Source organism: Micromesistius poutassou (assembly GCF_964030765.1).
Source record: "Micromesistius poutassou genome assembly, chromosome: 6".
Classification (NCBI taxonomy): Eukaryota; Metazoa; Chordata; class Actinopteri; order Gadiformes; family Gadidae; genus Micromesistius; species Micromesistius poutassou.
Window position 1 is genome coordinate 9,391,676 of NC_140276.1, and position 16,344 is coordinate 9,408,019.

Genomic DNA, 16,344 nt, shown 5'->3' on the forward strand with positions numbered 1-16,344 from the left:
GTCAGGCTTGTTGATGAGAGGCGGGAAAGGCTTGGCCAATCAAACGGCAGCATTGGGCCGGAGGGCGGGCCCCGCTCCAGAGCGGAGCAGAAGGAAACTCATTCAGTACCCCAGTGGATTCTGGGAGCATGCGGCGGTCGGAGGTGTGAACCCGACCGCCAGCGGGGAGATCAGCTTCCTGTACGTCCGGCCAGCTCGGCCAATCAAAACACAGGATGATGGAAACCAGGAACCTCGTGGGGAACGTTGGCTTGACAACCCTGGCCGAAATACCGCCTTGCGCAACTCACTTACTTTATTTAACGTGATTCCTATGGCTACTAGTGCTGGGACGCCCGTATTTCACATCTGGGATTCATAAAATTCATTTTTTGTTCTGTTATCTTGATGTCTGTGCGGTACTGTTGCGTTGGCACTTTTCCACGCTTTTTGACATATTTTGATGTAACTCAACCAACTCCCCCCCGACTGAAGTTGTGTTTCCTGGAGCGACTCTGCACTCTACATCCGACTCTGCACTCTATATCCGTCATCGCTTACAAACTCAGGTTGTCCTCAGCTTCACTGATGAGTCACTTTATTACACCGAAGCATCTGCTGGATGAATACAATCCGTCAGGGTGTGAGGCACCGTTTAAAAAGAAGCTCTTTGTTTGAGTGGGCGGACTGCAAGTAAAAAATATATCCTTAATACCAAAAAAAACGAAACAAACCAAACAGCCACCACACCTTAAAATGAATGCAGCATTTAACAGACCCGACATCCAGCGCTCCGTTCTGGCGGTCGCCCCTGGAACCTACTCTGTTTAATTTCGAGGCTAATCTCACACTTGGAGAACTCTCCTAAACACCCAATGTTCTCCTCTGGTTCAGCTGGAACGGCTGTACCTGGGACATTCCTTCCAGGTCATGTCAGAACGCTTATTAAGGAAATGCATTCTGTCGGAAAGCACAAAAGGCAGCGCATTACCGCGGGACGAGCTGAGAAACCAACCACCAGAGGCCGGGGTACATTACTACAACGCAGGGCCCCTTTTTATCACATTCTTTCCCCCCTTTTAAAGATTTATTTTAGCATTTTTATGCTTTATTATAGAGTGGTAGAGAGAGGAAGGTATGGGAGATAGAGGAGAGGACATGCAGCAAAGCACCACGGGCAGGATTCAAACCCGGGTTGCTGAGTTCAGGACTGAGCCTATATGGTACACGCTCTACCCGGTGAACCATCGGGGCGCCCCCCCTTTTCCCCCCCTTTTAACCCTCAAACGTGGACCCTCTCGGTCGGCTGGAAGGAAACGGGTGTAGTAAACTGTAGATGCGTAGTGCTCAGCAGAGTCTTAAAGCCTGACAGTCAGCTCTCCCAGTTCTGCTCGCGCTCTTGGCTTTCGCCATATGCTCCAACACATGTTAGGTTCTTTTCTTAGGGCGCCGGTGCCATCGCGAGGCTCAGCGTCAGCGCGACTCCGGCTTCCTGCGTTAGGATGTGGGCAGCGCGTTGGCCGGCCTTGTTTCTGGCTCGGAGAGGACGGAGCTGAGCACAGGCTCCTATTTAGCAACCTATTCGTGGTAGCGCAGAAGTTTGGCAGAGGCTTCTCCAAGGCCTGTAATTCCTGAACGACGCCAGTTTATTTTAGTGCCTTAATTTCTCTTGCTCTTCGCACCGAGCGACATTTTTCCTCTCTCTCGCAAAAATAGGTCGCTGAGCCTTAAACCCGGCTGGGTTTTTTAATTAAACAGTTTGAGGTTTAGCCTGAGACGGTAAGACTCTGTCGCGGGCTGAACTCGACACGCAGGAGAGCGAGGGGAGTGACAGAAGGGTGGTGCGGTGTGATCTCAGAACCCCATGCTTGACCTTCCTGATCAAAGCCCTCAAAGTTCTCCATGTTCTCTGGCAAAGAAAGAGATAAATAATCAAACGATGCCGTCCAGATCGCCGTGTTGAAAACATAGACCCGGCTCTCACGTTTACAGTCCGTACAGATGCCAGATAAAAGTCCTGGGAGCAGGACCCCTCTAGTGCCCCTCCAGGACCTCTCCAGGTCCCGGGGCATCTAGAGCTCTCTCAGGGTGAGTCCACTCTGCGCTCGCATCACGGCAGAGGCAACAGCTGGGCAGTAAAACCAGTATGGCCTCATGAGTTAACGTTAAATCAGAGCCTTTTTATCCCCCCCCCCCCCCCGCCCTAATCTCTGTCTCTTTCCACTAGTTTCCACTCCTGTCTGTTGTGTCCTTTGACGAGGGGCGAGGGACCTTTGGCAAGAGGGGAGGGATCTTTGGCGAGGGAGAAGGGACCTTTGCCGAGAGGGGAGGGACCTTTGGCGAGGGGGGAGGGACCTTTGGCTGGGGTGAGGGACTGCAGCCCTTGGCAAGGGCCGGGGGCTTTGGGCTTCTCGCTCACTGTGGGATACAATGTCCACAATCTGCGTGGAGCAGCGAAAAGATGGAGGTTTTTGCTAATTGAGGCCGATGCCTGTGATGTCATGGCGACTACGGTGGCCGCGGAGGGACTATCAGAGCGTCGGATGGGGAAATAGATCACTGAGCAGAGCTGGCTCTGTGACCCGCACTACCTGCACTTGGCGGGCTCCGGTGTCTCAGAACATGGGGCTGGTGAGCAGGATTTCTGCTTACGTCCGTGAGAGTGTGAGAAAGGGAGACGGGAGGAAGAGGGAAAGGAGATACTGGGCTAAAGGTCGAAAAGGGCAGACTAACATTGTCGTTTCTTGCTTGGGTGGTATTGGTAGTACTGCTGCGGTTTTATTACACCTTCAGAGTGAAGGACTTGCTGATGATGCGGTGGAACTTATTGAGATCTTACTGTACTATTCTCTATACCCTGCTGTTTCTGCATCTTTGTAGTGTCACAACATTGCAAACTACCTTCAAAAACTTGTAAGAAAAGGCACTGATACATATTTTGTATATTCTACATGCAGATGTCCAATACAATGCATACTCCGTATTTTGATCCATGGTGTTCATCATTTAAATTCTACATCCAACACTCCCCAATATGTTACATAAGAAAAGTGCTCTATTCAAAACGAGCCCTCAGAGCAGCGTTTACATATACATTTACATTTAGGGCATTCAGCAGTCAAACCTGTAACAACCAGATCGTTAGGGTCATTAGGGTTAGATGCCTTGATCAGGTACACCGGGGATCGAACTAGCAACCTTCCAGTTACCAGCTAACCAGCTCTACCTCCTGAGCTAAACCCTCTGTTCCCCCGGCCGTTACCTCGTCTGCGTCGGTGGCAGTCAGCTGCATGACCCTGAAGCCGTCGCCCACGTTCTCCTCGATGGTCAGGTCCAGGATGTCGTTGGGGAAGATGGGTGGGTTGTCGTTGACGTCCTGCAGAGTGATCTCCACCTGCACAGGAGAACAAACAGAACCGTGAACACATGAAACACATGAACGATATGATAATCATCGTCGATGTTGGATCAGCGATGTTGTCAAATTACTATTTTCTTCTCCTGATGAGCTCGGATTGCTGCTGTGCATGTTTCACAGCAGGAATGAGTGTTTAGTGGAGCGTCACGTTTACCCAATTCACAACACAAAGGTTTACAACCACTGTTCTCTCGAAGCAATGCAGCTAACTGGATGACAATGGAGATAAGCATCTGGGAGCACGCCGCTTAGCCGCCAAAGGCTAACGGTGGCTATTGTTCTGGATACAACCGGATACCCCACGAGATGGTGTTTCACTTGGGCTGGAGCCCACAGAGGGGAGCAGCAGGAGGGCTAAGATGAACCGCTATGCTAATGTCAGGGCCCAGACACGCGGGACAGTGAGAGTGAGGCGGCCATTTTAACGGTGTCAAGTGCTCTGAAGTCTGGCCCAGATGATATTGCATTACCACTCATATTCCACAACCCCCCGGCCACCTCATCCACTCTCCCCGCGGTGCGCCTGGCCGCCGCGAGCCAGCGGAGCTCCGGAGTCACGGAGCACGCCATCTGTTTACCACTTCTATAAATAAGGGAAAGTTGTGTTTGAGTTTTCCTGCAGTTTAATTCCCATTAATGCTGGAAGTGGTTATGATCCCAGCAGTCCGAGTTTGTCGCTCCGTGGCGCCGAGCTTCAAAAGGAAGCGGGGCTAAAGAACAGCTGGCCCCAGCAAACACAAGGCCCGACGTGCACGTGCACAAAAGGGGTGGGTGCTTTTTGAACGGGCCCGGACTCTCTTTAAAGCCCTCACAGGGTAGACAATGGGTCTATGGCCATGGGACCACCAGGGACGTGGGAGGGGGGGGGGGGGGGGGGGGAGACGGACGGGGATGGGGGGGGTTGGGGGGTGCAGTGTATGGAGGTGAGGTGGAGGGTGGTGGTGGTGGTGGTGGTGGTGGATACAGCGGGCCATTCATACCATGAAGGATGGGGACGATGGCGGAGAGGGGGAAGGGGGGAGGGGGGGAGGACAGACCTCACATGTCTCGGCAAATCCACTTTGCAGGATCTCCTCCATTTTAAACTGGTTTTCCTTTCAGCAGCTAAGTTCATTAAAGGAGGGCCAGTAGGACGTGTCTGCTGGGTGGAGAATGGGCCCAGTAGGTCTGAATGGATAAAGTCGGGCCGGCCTAAGCAGATAATTGAGGGTTTGAAGCGGGGGTCTGTGCTAAAGCGCCCGTTCTCATGCCACGGCACGAACAACATCAGCATCGGCTCTGGGTTTGAATAATTGTTTTATTGAAACATATCTGCACTGATCATCTCCTCTGACCCACATTCAGCGGTGCGTCGAGGGGTCCCGGGGGGGGGGGGGAGCGGAGGAGCACCGTGTACCCGCTGAACCCCCGCCCAGACGCAGCCGGCCTGGCTGCGGCGGCGCAGGCCTTGGCTTGATCCGCGCCGCGGTGGCGTCCGGGGAGGAGGAGGCAGTGGCGGCGGCGGAGCGCTGCGTAAACACGCGGCAGCGCCGGGACCCGGGGACCCGCAGCGGAGTCAACAAACAATGAATATTTATTTCCAAGCCCGCGTCCCCTTGATGTGTAAATAATGCACGGCCCACTTCTGAGGAGGAGTGAACTAAGAACTAATTAGGGCAGAAGTGCAGTTTTTAGAAATAATTACTCTGTTTCCCATGATCCCGCGGGACACGTGCGGATATCAAAGAGCGGCGCTGAAATATTCATGGCAGGAAGAGGAAGTGAGCTGGGGAGGACGTGCGTGCCTGGCGGTCCGTGGTCTACCTGTCTGGCGGGCCCCGGCCCCGGGCCCCCGAACCCCAGGCGCTGGGGGCCACTGCAGAGGCAGGTGAAACACATTAGTTTACACAGTAAAAGATAGGATTTCAACTCACTACTGTTTCAGGTTGCAGCTGCCGCAGCCCTGGTGCCAGGACTCTATTATTTATGGGTCGGTATGAATGATTCACGGGGCAAACCGTTCCCCGAGCGCGGCCCGCGATGAGACCTCTAAGCGGCGCAAATTACTTGACCGTGGGATTGACAGGGGGCCATATACAGATCTGTGATGGATTCATCGGGTCGGGGGGAATTCTCAGGGCAAACCCGATATCCCGTTTGGAAGGAGGGGGGTCTGGGGGGGGGGGGCAGCGAGTTGCTCCGGACCGTCGGTCATAGAATCCGGTCCGCTCTTCTCCCATAAAACCTCATTTGAAACCATCAGGCCAGATTGTCTGTCCAATCCAATTAGCGGGTCGGAACGACACCGGGACAATCCCGTTTCACTGCTCGTTCACACAGAGGGAAAAACAAAAACAGAGAGAGAAGCAGAAAGCCAGCAAACTGAAGACATGCAGGAAGTAGAGGGGAGATAGCTGGCTCTAATGACTTCCACATCCACGGACCCTGTAGACAGTCTCGTGAGGAGGAACCTGAGTTTCACCACAAGAAGCTCTCAGCACACACAAACAGACAGCACCCACTGGCAGCACAAGCATGTAAAGCCACGGGCGCACATATTTTTGTAATTATCAAGCTGGCCTTTATTTTTTTCTTCCTTCACCAACCTCAGGAGAAGCTGGTTAATTAAGCCGAATCTGATCTTGATTAGAGACAGAGATAAGAGTCCTACGGTAAACCGTTACCCCAGCCAGTGCATCTCAACTGGGATTGGCACCGTTAACACCGAGCCCGCCTCACCCAGACTTCACTCGTGGTCCTGATGACCTCACAGCCCCGATGATGCAACACTTGGCCGTCGCGGCCGAGCTCATTGGCTCGTAAAACGTGAGCAGGGTGCGCCTTGCACAGGAAATAATCACTTCAGAATGATTGCGTGTCTCATTATATTCAGCTGACGAGTCGGGGGTCAGGGGTCACAGGAGGAAGCGGGGAGTCTTCCAACTCCTTGTTCCTCGCGGAGCCTCTGAGATGACATGATTCCATCCCGTTGCGTCACCGCGGCTAACCTGCGTTCCCGGTCACGCTCGCGACCCTAATTTGGATCTAATGTGTGAAAACCTGGAATCAGGAATCTGTCCCACATGAAACACCTCATTATAGCGGGTACCCAGAACCGACACTCACTTCCAAAGGGAATGATTCAGGATCTGGGCTCGTCAGGAATAACAAAGGCATGAACAAACAAAGGAACGTTACTCGTGCCAGAAACCACAGTTCATACTGAAATCTTTTAGAATGTGCCAATCGATTAATACGGAGATGAGAACACAGCAACATCAAGACGAAAGCACCAGAAAACATTACAAACAGATTATCGTCTACGCTAACATGTGTCCCAGTATGTAGCATGAACTCAGAGGAATCTCAGTTTGGAACCGGAACGGCGGAGAAGGCTGGCACTCGTCTGAGCGTTTCAAGTGCTTTAACAGCAGAGGGAGGGAGTATCTGATCCCAGTGGCCGCAGCCTTCCCAGTAGGAGAGGCAGTCATCCCAGAGCCTTCTCATATCTCCCCATCTAGTGCTCAGACCGCGGGCTCACATCCCGGCGAATAGGCTTGTGCGAGACCGTTGCCAGAGGTCAGTAGGGGCACGGCAGGTAACCACCACCACCACGTCTCCAATTCCATGACAACAAGACCCCCCTTCCCCCACCCTTTCCAGCGCTCCCGACGCCTCAACGTCTTGGAAAGCCATCGGGTCCCTGATGGTGGTTCCTGGTTGGGCTCGCGGCCCGGTTACCCTCTCCCACCCTGGGAAGGGATTAGCATCTGTCTGGAGGGAGAGACCCAGACGGAGCACTGAATGGTCCTGATGGAGAAACCGTCTGCTGAGATCTCTGCTCTAATGAGCGCCGAGCACAAAGACAGCGAGGACCAGGGACTTCTGAGTGGATCTGCTCCCTGCCTCTGGAACTGTCTGCCAGATGAACCCAGGGCATCGCAATCTGTCGCAGGTTATAACGTCTTAAAAACACAACTCCTCAGATCAGCTTTCTCCTGGCCACTTAATGTGGAGTTAACTTTGTCTGATTGAATATGAATATCTGTGAATTATTCAAACTTTAATTTGTTAAACACTTTGGTGTATGGCTGTTTTACACAAAAGGCTCTAAAAATAAAGCTTTGATTCAAGCCTCCCAGACTCCAGGCTCTCCACCTTCCACTCCACCTTCCACTCCAACGCTCGCAGCAGCGTGCTTCGACGTGGTGACACAAGCCCTCTCCACCTCCAGATCTACGAGGACGTTAAATGACCAGCCAGTGGGTCGGCGGGGTCAGGCACGGCGAGTGTCGCTATAGCCTCGTCTCTCAGCCACCCAACATGGAGGAGGTGTGAGTGGGGCCGAGGGGGCGCTGTCTGAATGATCAGGTCCCTTTCAGGTTGAGTTTGTTAATTACAAGCCCAATCAGGAACGCCGCAACCTCGTCAGCGAAAGGCTCCGTCTCGGTCCGTCGCCTGACTGCAGTCATCCGACACGGGACCTGGGCGCGGAGACGGAGACGGGAACCCGAGCACGCCGGAGATGGGAGCACGGCCTGGAAGAGGCAGACAAGGCTGGGCGCTCCCCAGGAGGGAGGGAGGGAAAGAGGGGAGAGAGAGAGAGACAGAGGGAGAGAGGGAGAGACATGGAGAGAGAAAAAGACAGAGACAGAAAGAGAGGCAGAGACGGGAAGGAGAAAGTAAGATAGCTAGGGAGAGAGAGTAAGCCAGGACAGCATGGTAACCCCGTTTAGTCTCCTTAAAGAGAGAGATAGAGGAAGGTAGAGAGGGGAAGAGGTAGAGGGGAAAAGACAGAGGGAGCGAGACAGAAGTAGAAAAGGGAGACCGTGAGAGGGAAAGGAAAGCAGTGGAGAGAAGGAAAGACCGGGAGCATTAGAGAGGCAAAACTCGAGAGGGAAAAGTATTTACTTGAATAATTGTTTACTTCAACAAAACTTGGAGTAAACAATCACACAGCACCTCTGCCTTGTGGACAAAGAGTGTGGGAGGGAGAATGAGTGGGGGGGAGAGAGAGGAGAGACAGAGACAGATAGTCGGAGGAGAGACGGAGAAAGTAGGAGAGGCAGAAACAGTGAAATAGGGAGTGAGAGACAGATTGAGAGAGAGGGGGAGGGAGAGAGAGAGTGAGAGACACTGCTGAACAAGTGGTTTCAATAAAGGAGGGATCACTGTCATCTCTGAGGAGCAGTTGAACAACTGTAAAGGAGTGTTGCTCGCCCAGAACCACGGCAGGCCCTCTGATTGGTCCAGCACCGGATACATAATCCCGCAGAACCAATAGGACGCCAGGCTGTCTGGACCCGCACTCCGAGCCACTTCAGGTCCCGCGACACAGGAGACCGAAAACAAACGATGATGAATCGGCGTTCCGCAGGGCTCCGTTCCAAGCCTGGGGCCTTTCAGCGCCGTGCTCTTCCTCAACATAAAAACCCGATATCATCGCTGTACCTGGGAGAGTTCCGAGCTGGGTGGAAACTTTAATTAGACCTTGAAGATCAGAGCCACAGCTAGGTAATAGTGCAGAGAGAAAGCCTTTTATTTCTCCTTGAAGCCCGAAGTATGACTCAAAGCGCTACCGTTGGAATTACCAAAGCCTATTAAAGCGGTCATACAGAATGAAAGGTTAGACAACATCAAGGTCACACAAGTGCGTTTCTCCTTCTGGAGATGAAAGGTAACAGCAACAACAACTTGATTAGCCTATTTGTGATAAGTACGCTTTGAAGGCGCACGGAAAGAAAAGTATTTTTGTTTTATCAGTTCTCTCTCTGTGAGGTTCAAGAAACGGCGTCCCTGACCAGAGTCACCAGTCTGAGTCTTATCACACCGCCCACCATGACCCCAGTGGCTCCGTCAGAACCCCCCGGCTAGCACAACCCCCACCCTCACAACCCCCGTTAATAACACACAATCCCCGTCAAGAACACACAACCTCCACCCTAACAACACATCGAGGTTGATGCCAAATAATGAAAGGAATGAAGACAGAAAGAAAGAAAGACAGAAAAAGACAGAAAGAAAGAACGAAAGATAGAAAAAAAGAAAGAAAGGAAGATAGAAAGAACGGAAGATAGAAAGAAAGGAAGAAAGAAAGAAAGAAAGGAAGACAGAAAGAAAGACAGAAAGGAATAAATACATTTATCTGCGACAGCAGAGTTAGTTTTTCCTTGAATGTGGAAAAGAGAGAAAGAAAGAATTAACAGAAAGAGGTCGTGAAACAACAGCAAGCCACGACCAGAGGAAACAGAGAGACATGCGGTTCACAGCCCTGGCTCATCCTAATAGCGTTAGGATGTCACAGAGAAAGATGGCCTCTTGTTCTCCCACAGAGAGGAGCGCAGCCGGCCTCACAGCGTCTCCAGTCCCCGGTTGAGATGTCCGCCACTCCTCACCAGGTAAGGATCGATCCCGAGGACCCCCGGGAGGGAGATGCCCGGGCCGGGAGGACGGCGCCCACGATGGAGTTAACAGCGCCTGTCTGCGGTGATGGATGGGGGAGATTTAGCTGGGCTTGGAACCAGAAGAAAGCACTGCTCACGTCTCCGTTTGACCCAATTATGCGTGGCGGAGATGGGATCTGTGAGGAGCACTCGTCCCTTATGGGGCGCATGTGGGGCTTTGAACTCTCATTAATGACGTTCATCATCTCCCTGAATGGAAGGGATGGAGGAGATGTATACTGGGTTAAAGGGTCAGTCATTATTAATGATTCAAACGCTGGTGATAGGGGTTAACCCCAGCTCTTGTATGAATCCTTTGAACCAATCGACTGTTTTTTCATTCCCACTGTGAGCAGGACTTTAGGGGACAATCCACTGAACCATGTTGGACCACAGCAGCAGTGGCGGTGTTGACACCAGGAACATAAACACCGGGAGAAGGTAGTCGTGAGAAAATACGACAGGGAGTCAGTGAGTCTGTGAGCATGCAGAGGTGTGTGTGTGTGTGTGTGTGTGTGTGTGCTTATATGTCTGTGCCTGCTTGAGTCAGTGTATCTTGCATTAATTTTTGTTAGTGTCTGTTTGTGTGCATATGTGTCTGCATGTATACATTAGTGTATGTGCATGCGTGTGTGGGTGTGTGTGTGTGTGTGTGTGTGTGTGTGTGTGTGTGAGTGTGTGTGAGTGTGTGTGTGTGTGTGTGTGTGTGTGTGTGTGTGTGTGTGTGTGTGTGAGTGTGTGTGTAATGTGAAACAGACGCTGTGTTTGTTGTGTGAAAGCGACCAGGCACCCCCTGCAGCCGACTGTTTATGTGAACAGCAATGACTCAATGAAAACAGAGAACCAGAGTTCAGTGTGTGTGTGTGTGTGTGTGTGTGTGTGTATCTGTACGTGTGTGTGAGTATGTGTGTATCTGTACGTGTGTGTGTGTGTGTGTATGTGTGTGTGTGGGGATCTTTGGGACCGCTGAGGTCGTTAAACTGCCGGGGAACCTTGGATAGTCCCCACGATACTTCCTGATTAGGTATATCACACACACACACACACACACACACACAAACACACACACACACACACACACACACACACACACACACACTGGCAGAGTGTCCTGTGGTGAGCAGCCCGTTGATGAGGGCTGAGCAACTGCATCACTCCTGAATCTATTCTGTTCCGGGAACCAACCTCAAATTAGTTTCCAGTGACCGAATGTTCAGACTAATGGCACTCAGAGACTTAACCCTTAACTTAACCCTTAACTTAACCCTCCAGACTCCTGCCGTTGTCCTGACAGATGGTTGAAGGCGTACCTGTCCATAACGAGCAGCTGATACCAAGCTTGTACAGACACCCTGACCCGTTGGTAGAGATGGAGTTTCAAACCAGCAATCTTCTATTCTTCTATCTTCTATAAAGACGAGCGACGTCAAACTGACCGTCAGACAGGATGTTTTGAACGTTGTTTTGAAATGCCTCGTGGTCAGTTCAGCGTGGATACACTAATTTACCAGTTTAGCAGAACACACTGCTATCCAAAGTGAGATCAATCAAAGCATACCATCACAATCAGAACAGCTACAAAGAAGTGCAAGTGCTGCAAAAGCGAGTTGAACAAAGACAGAGTGCAGAGTAGCACAAGGCTAGTCATGTATACCTGTTCCAGATTCAAACAAAGAACCAAAGCGTTGCAGACCGTATCGTACGCACACTGTCCACTATGTACTCCTGTCTGCTCGTGATTCATGGAATCATTCCTGAGTTTCCTACCAGGACATACAGGCCATCAGTCATCCCACCGTACATCTGCCTGCTTCATCTAGCAGGAAACACATCTCAACGGGAGGAGAGGGGGAGGAGGGGGAGGAGGGGGAGGGAGAGGAGGAGGGAGGGGGAGGGGGTGATGTAGGAGGGAGAGGAGGAGGGAGGGGGAGGGGCTGAGGTGGGAAGGAGAGTAGGAGGAGGAGGAGAGGAGGAGGAGGAGTGGGTGAGGTGGGAGAGGAGGAGAGGCAGGTACAGGAGAGAGGAGGAGGGGGGTGAGGAGGAAGGAGGGTGAGACGAAAGGAGAGGAGAGATTGGAGAGTGAAGAGGGGGGAAGGGAGAGAAGGGGGAGAAGAGGAAGGAGAGGAGGAGGTAAACGGTGATGTGTTTAGCATGCAGAGGAGATGTAAAGAAGAGCAGATCTCTGCCAAATAACTTGATAGAGTGGATGCTCTGGACTTACTGAGCCCTTCATACATACATACACACATAAACACACACAAACATACACACACACACACACACACATACACATACACACACACACACACATACACACACACATACTAACACACATACATACTAACACCCGCACACACGCATGCACACACACACACACACCTACTAACACGCACTCACACAAAAAATGCACTCAAACAGAAACAATTCACAAGCTTTCCCACAGATTCACACACATACTAACACATCCATGCAGTCATGGCCTCCACACACGAACAAACACTCACACATATGCAAACATGCAAATAATTAGATCATCAAAGAACCAAATTCCTACATGTTGTTCCCTCACTCGTTAATGAATGAAGCCTTCTAACGCCTTCATCCTCTATCACACACCCTCCCCCCTCTCCCCCTCACTCCCAGCCCCTCCCCCCTATACCTCGACTCCCCACCCATACCACACGACCCCTCCCACTATACCCCCCAACCCACCCCCTCAACCTCTCACCCTACCCCCTCTACCCCACATCCCCACCCCCTATACCCCCCACCCCCACCCGCACCCCCACACCCCTTTACCCCCTCTCCCTGGTCCCATGGACCCCACCATACAGGGGTCTCCACACTGTTGTGTTGTTCCTGTGAAGATGGCCCATTTGTCTTAATTATCTCCTTATTGTCCGTCCCTTCAGAGTCACCAGAGAAAAGGCAGCGGGCCGGCAGAGAAGGGTTCACACCGTCGGCGGGATTCAGAGCGAGACCCTAAGGAAAACTCCACTTTAACGTTAACCGCCTTAACGTTTCCTGTTCCGCAAATTTCCCGACCTCCCGTTTGGCCGGAACGCCGGCGCAGGCTCCTCCCTCATTCCTCTGCAGTTAGCCATAATGCAAGACCTTCTCCTGGTGATTTACGCTTCAGTTGTCTGCCTCAATGCCTCACTGTCCCGGCGCGGTACAGCCCTGATATACTGGTCTGGTACCCTGCTGGTCCGAGGCTTACACTGGCCCGAACAGGCCTTGTACCCTGGTCCACACAAAGGCTGGTACTCTGGTACAGTCAAAGGCGGGTACCCTGGTCCACTGAAAGTCTGGTACCGTGGTCCACTCAAAGGCGGGTACCCTGGTCCCCTGGTACTATCAAAGGCTTGTACCATGGTACAGTCAAATGCTGGTACCCTGGTCCACTCAAAGGCTGGTACCCTGGTATCCTGGTACACCCGGCACCCTGACTCGGTGTTCAGCAGGGTTCTGTTTGCGGCCCGGTTCTGCTCTGAGCCCGGATCCCCTCCTGTACCCTGCAGTACCCCCTAAGACCCTCTCCACCCGGGCCGGCGGAAGTGATCCTCCAGCCTCCCAGGTCATTGGGCGCCTGGAGCCATGCCCTTTGTCAGGCAGCACGCTTGACCGGCTCTGAATACGTGGAGGAAACCGATAGACACCATGCATTGTCAGCCTCTGAGACACACCCCCCCCTCCTCAGAGGAGAGAGAGAGGAAACACCTCACACTCTGGGTGACTCTCGCACGCCCATCTACCCCCCATCCACCACCTCTAGCTTCACACCGGGGGGGGGGGAGCGGAGGTCAGAGGGCTGGGGTCAGAAGGTGGTGATTGATTCCACACCACTGTTGCATTGTGGGTGACCTGGATACTGCCAGGGTCAAGCGGTTTGTCTCGCCCAGCGGGGGGGGGCTGTGTGTTAGTCGTCATCCCCCCCCCCCCCGGAGCTCTGACAACTACCCTGTGTTGTTTTGTCAGGATGGAGCGGGAGAGAGCGGAGGAGAAGGGAGCAAGGAGAAGAGGGAAGGAGGAGGAAAGGGGAGAAGAGGAGGATTATCTTTTTACCTTTTTTATCTACTATTTTTGTCAATATAAAATATATATATTCTAACTTTCAATTAGCTGCTGTGTGCTTGTGTGTGAGTGTGGCTGTGCGTGCGTGTGTCGTGTGTTTGTACACTGTACCAAAGTACATTTCAATCGACTTGTTGACATTGTGAGTCTTGAGGAGGGGGGCAGGGAGGGACAAGGAAGAGAGGGTCTGTTACTCATTTCATCACTTCTGACAACATCTTCCTCATCCTCCGTTTCCTTGGAGCGAGAAGGAAGGATTCCCAGATGAGGATTGTGGGTACTGGGATATTTCTTCATGAATACCCAGACAACAAAGGCTTGTTTTTTCACCCAAACAGTCCTAAAGTCAGCCAGGAGCTCTCCAGGCGAGGTAAAGACCCCGGGCTGAGGAGCTCTGGATCCGCTGACCAGGAGGTTGTTTGGTCTAGCCCCAAAACCAAGAAAACAACAGTCTTTACCAATATCCATCACCAAGCCCCGTGGAACAACACAAGTACACCTACTCTGGTGTCCTCATCCCAACACAAACACACACTACACGTTACGCAACAGAACAACAACGAAAGATTGGATCACTGGGTTTAACGTCCTCTTCTACATGTGTTCTGATGATAGATTATAGAGTGATAGATAGATAGATAGATAGATGTCAATCTCTGTCTCTCTCTCTTTCTGACTTTCTGTCTCTCTCTCACACTCTGTACCTCTCTGTCCGTCGCCCCACTGTCTATGTCTCTCTCTCACCCTGTCTCTCTCTTCCCCTGTCTCTCTATCCCCCTGTGTCTCCATGTGTCTCTCGCCCGCTGTCCGTCTGTATTTTTCCACCGCCCATGAAGGCTCTCCTTTCGCTGGGGATCCTCTCATGGGTGTGGGTTTCATGTGAGGGGCCCCCCGCCCTCCCCCAGCACAGCAAGACGCGCATTAAAAGGATTTCCAACTCAATAAAGAGCTACTGTACGCCTTTCATCCTGCAAGCGCTCCGAATTAGCTTGAGATCCTCTAGAACGGCTTCTTTCCACTGCGGCTCTATATATATATACATATATATATATGTGTGTAGAGTAGTTTAAACATGAGGAGTTCTACTGAGCAGGTCAGCCATTGTAACTCATCCCATCTGAGCAGGTTTTAACATCAAAGCTCTACAAACATCGACGCCCGCGTCTCCAGATGGTACAGTCCGGGACGTACCACACACCGCCGCCGCCACCGCCGCCGCCACCGCCGCCGCGGTACAGCATCGTTCAAGCAAGCGTATGGACGGATTATCATAGCACATTTTCCCAATCATCCGGGGGATTTGATCCGACAACCCTCGCATCGTCGGATCATTTTTCCATCAACCTCTGATCTCCAGCTTCCCCGGCTCCCCGGTGGCCTACTAGACGGGTCTCAGCCCGGAGCGACGGTTATTCCTTTAGCAGACATGCTCTCTGTCCGAAGCAGCTTAGAGAGTGATGTCGGGCGCCGTACGTCTGAAAGACATCGTTCGAAGAGTCGGTAAGTGAGCTGATAGAACAGAACCACAATAGTGCTGGGCGGCATGTGGCTCAGGTGGTAGAGTGGGTTGGCTGGTAACCGGAAGGTTACTAGTTCGATCCCCGGGAGTGTCGAGGAGTCCCTGAGCGAGACGCCTCACCCTGACGAGCTGGCTGTCGCCTTACGTGGCTGACACCGCCATCGGTGTGTGAATGTGTGCACGAAAGGGTGAATGTTGGATCCATTTACCATTTAGTTCTCTAGGATCCGGACCGCTCAAACAAAAATAGAAAAAGCTTGTAGACGTCAAAAGGACAACAAGTCAACAAAAAACAGCCGTTGTGATGGAGCTTGTAAATAGCTAGCATGTGTGTGAGAAACCACGAGGGGAAGACATGGTTCGCTGGGTCCGTCTTGTGAGGACAATTCGGGGTTCAACCCAGATCCCCCCTGCCACACCGACCCCACAAAACGGTCACCCTTCTACCCCCTGATTCAAACCCACTGGTCTGCATGATGTTTGATTGAACCCGCTAGACACTAATCCAGAAGCTAATCAACAAATCCAGTATCAGGTCAACCACCGGTCAGCCAATAGCAGTCCGTCTCCCCGGGGTGGCTTCCAGGGGACAAAACTAAGACCCGCTTTGTTACGACAAAGCCCGACAAAGTTCACGTGAAACAAACACCGAACGCAACGGTAGGGTTCTGTTGTCGTGGCGCGAGAATGGTTTTCCCCATAATCCATGAGCTAGCTGGCTGCTTGTTTGTTTGGTAGCCTGTAAGCTAACAACTCTGTGGGAAAGAGTCTGCTAAGACAAACTGTGTGACTACGCTAATCCCTGATCCCCAATGGACCGACGATAGCTGTTAGCAGCCCAATGACAAAGGTGTTATAAATGATTTGACCAACTGCTCTTAAAGCTCAGAGGGTAACGCCCACCTGCTTTGGGTGGAGATGCTAGTAGCTCA

General features: G+C 52.0%; 1 protein-coding gene across 1 annotated transcript in view; it reads right to left on the reverse strand.

Annotated features, from left to right (window-relative positions):
• The window catches only part of fat4 (FAT atypical cadherin 4), a gene marked incomplete at both ends in the record, with an annotated part of 94,257 nt that overhangs the window by 41,939 nt on the left and 35,974 nt on the right, over positions 1–16,344 (reverse strand). Inside the window, one exon of the mRNA XM_084469156.1 lies at positions 3,242–3,373. Within this exon, the coding sequence (XP_084325282.1) occupies positions 3,242–3,373 (132 nt within the window). The remainder of the gene's footprint in view (positions 1–3,241; positions 3,374–16,344) is intronic.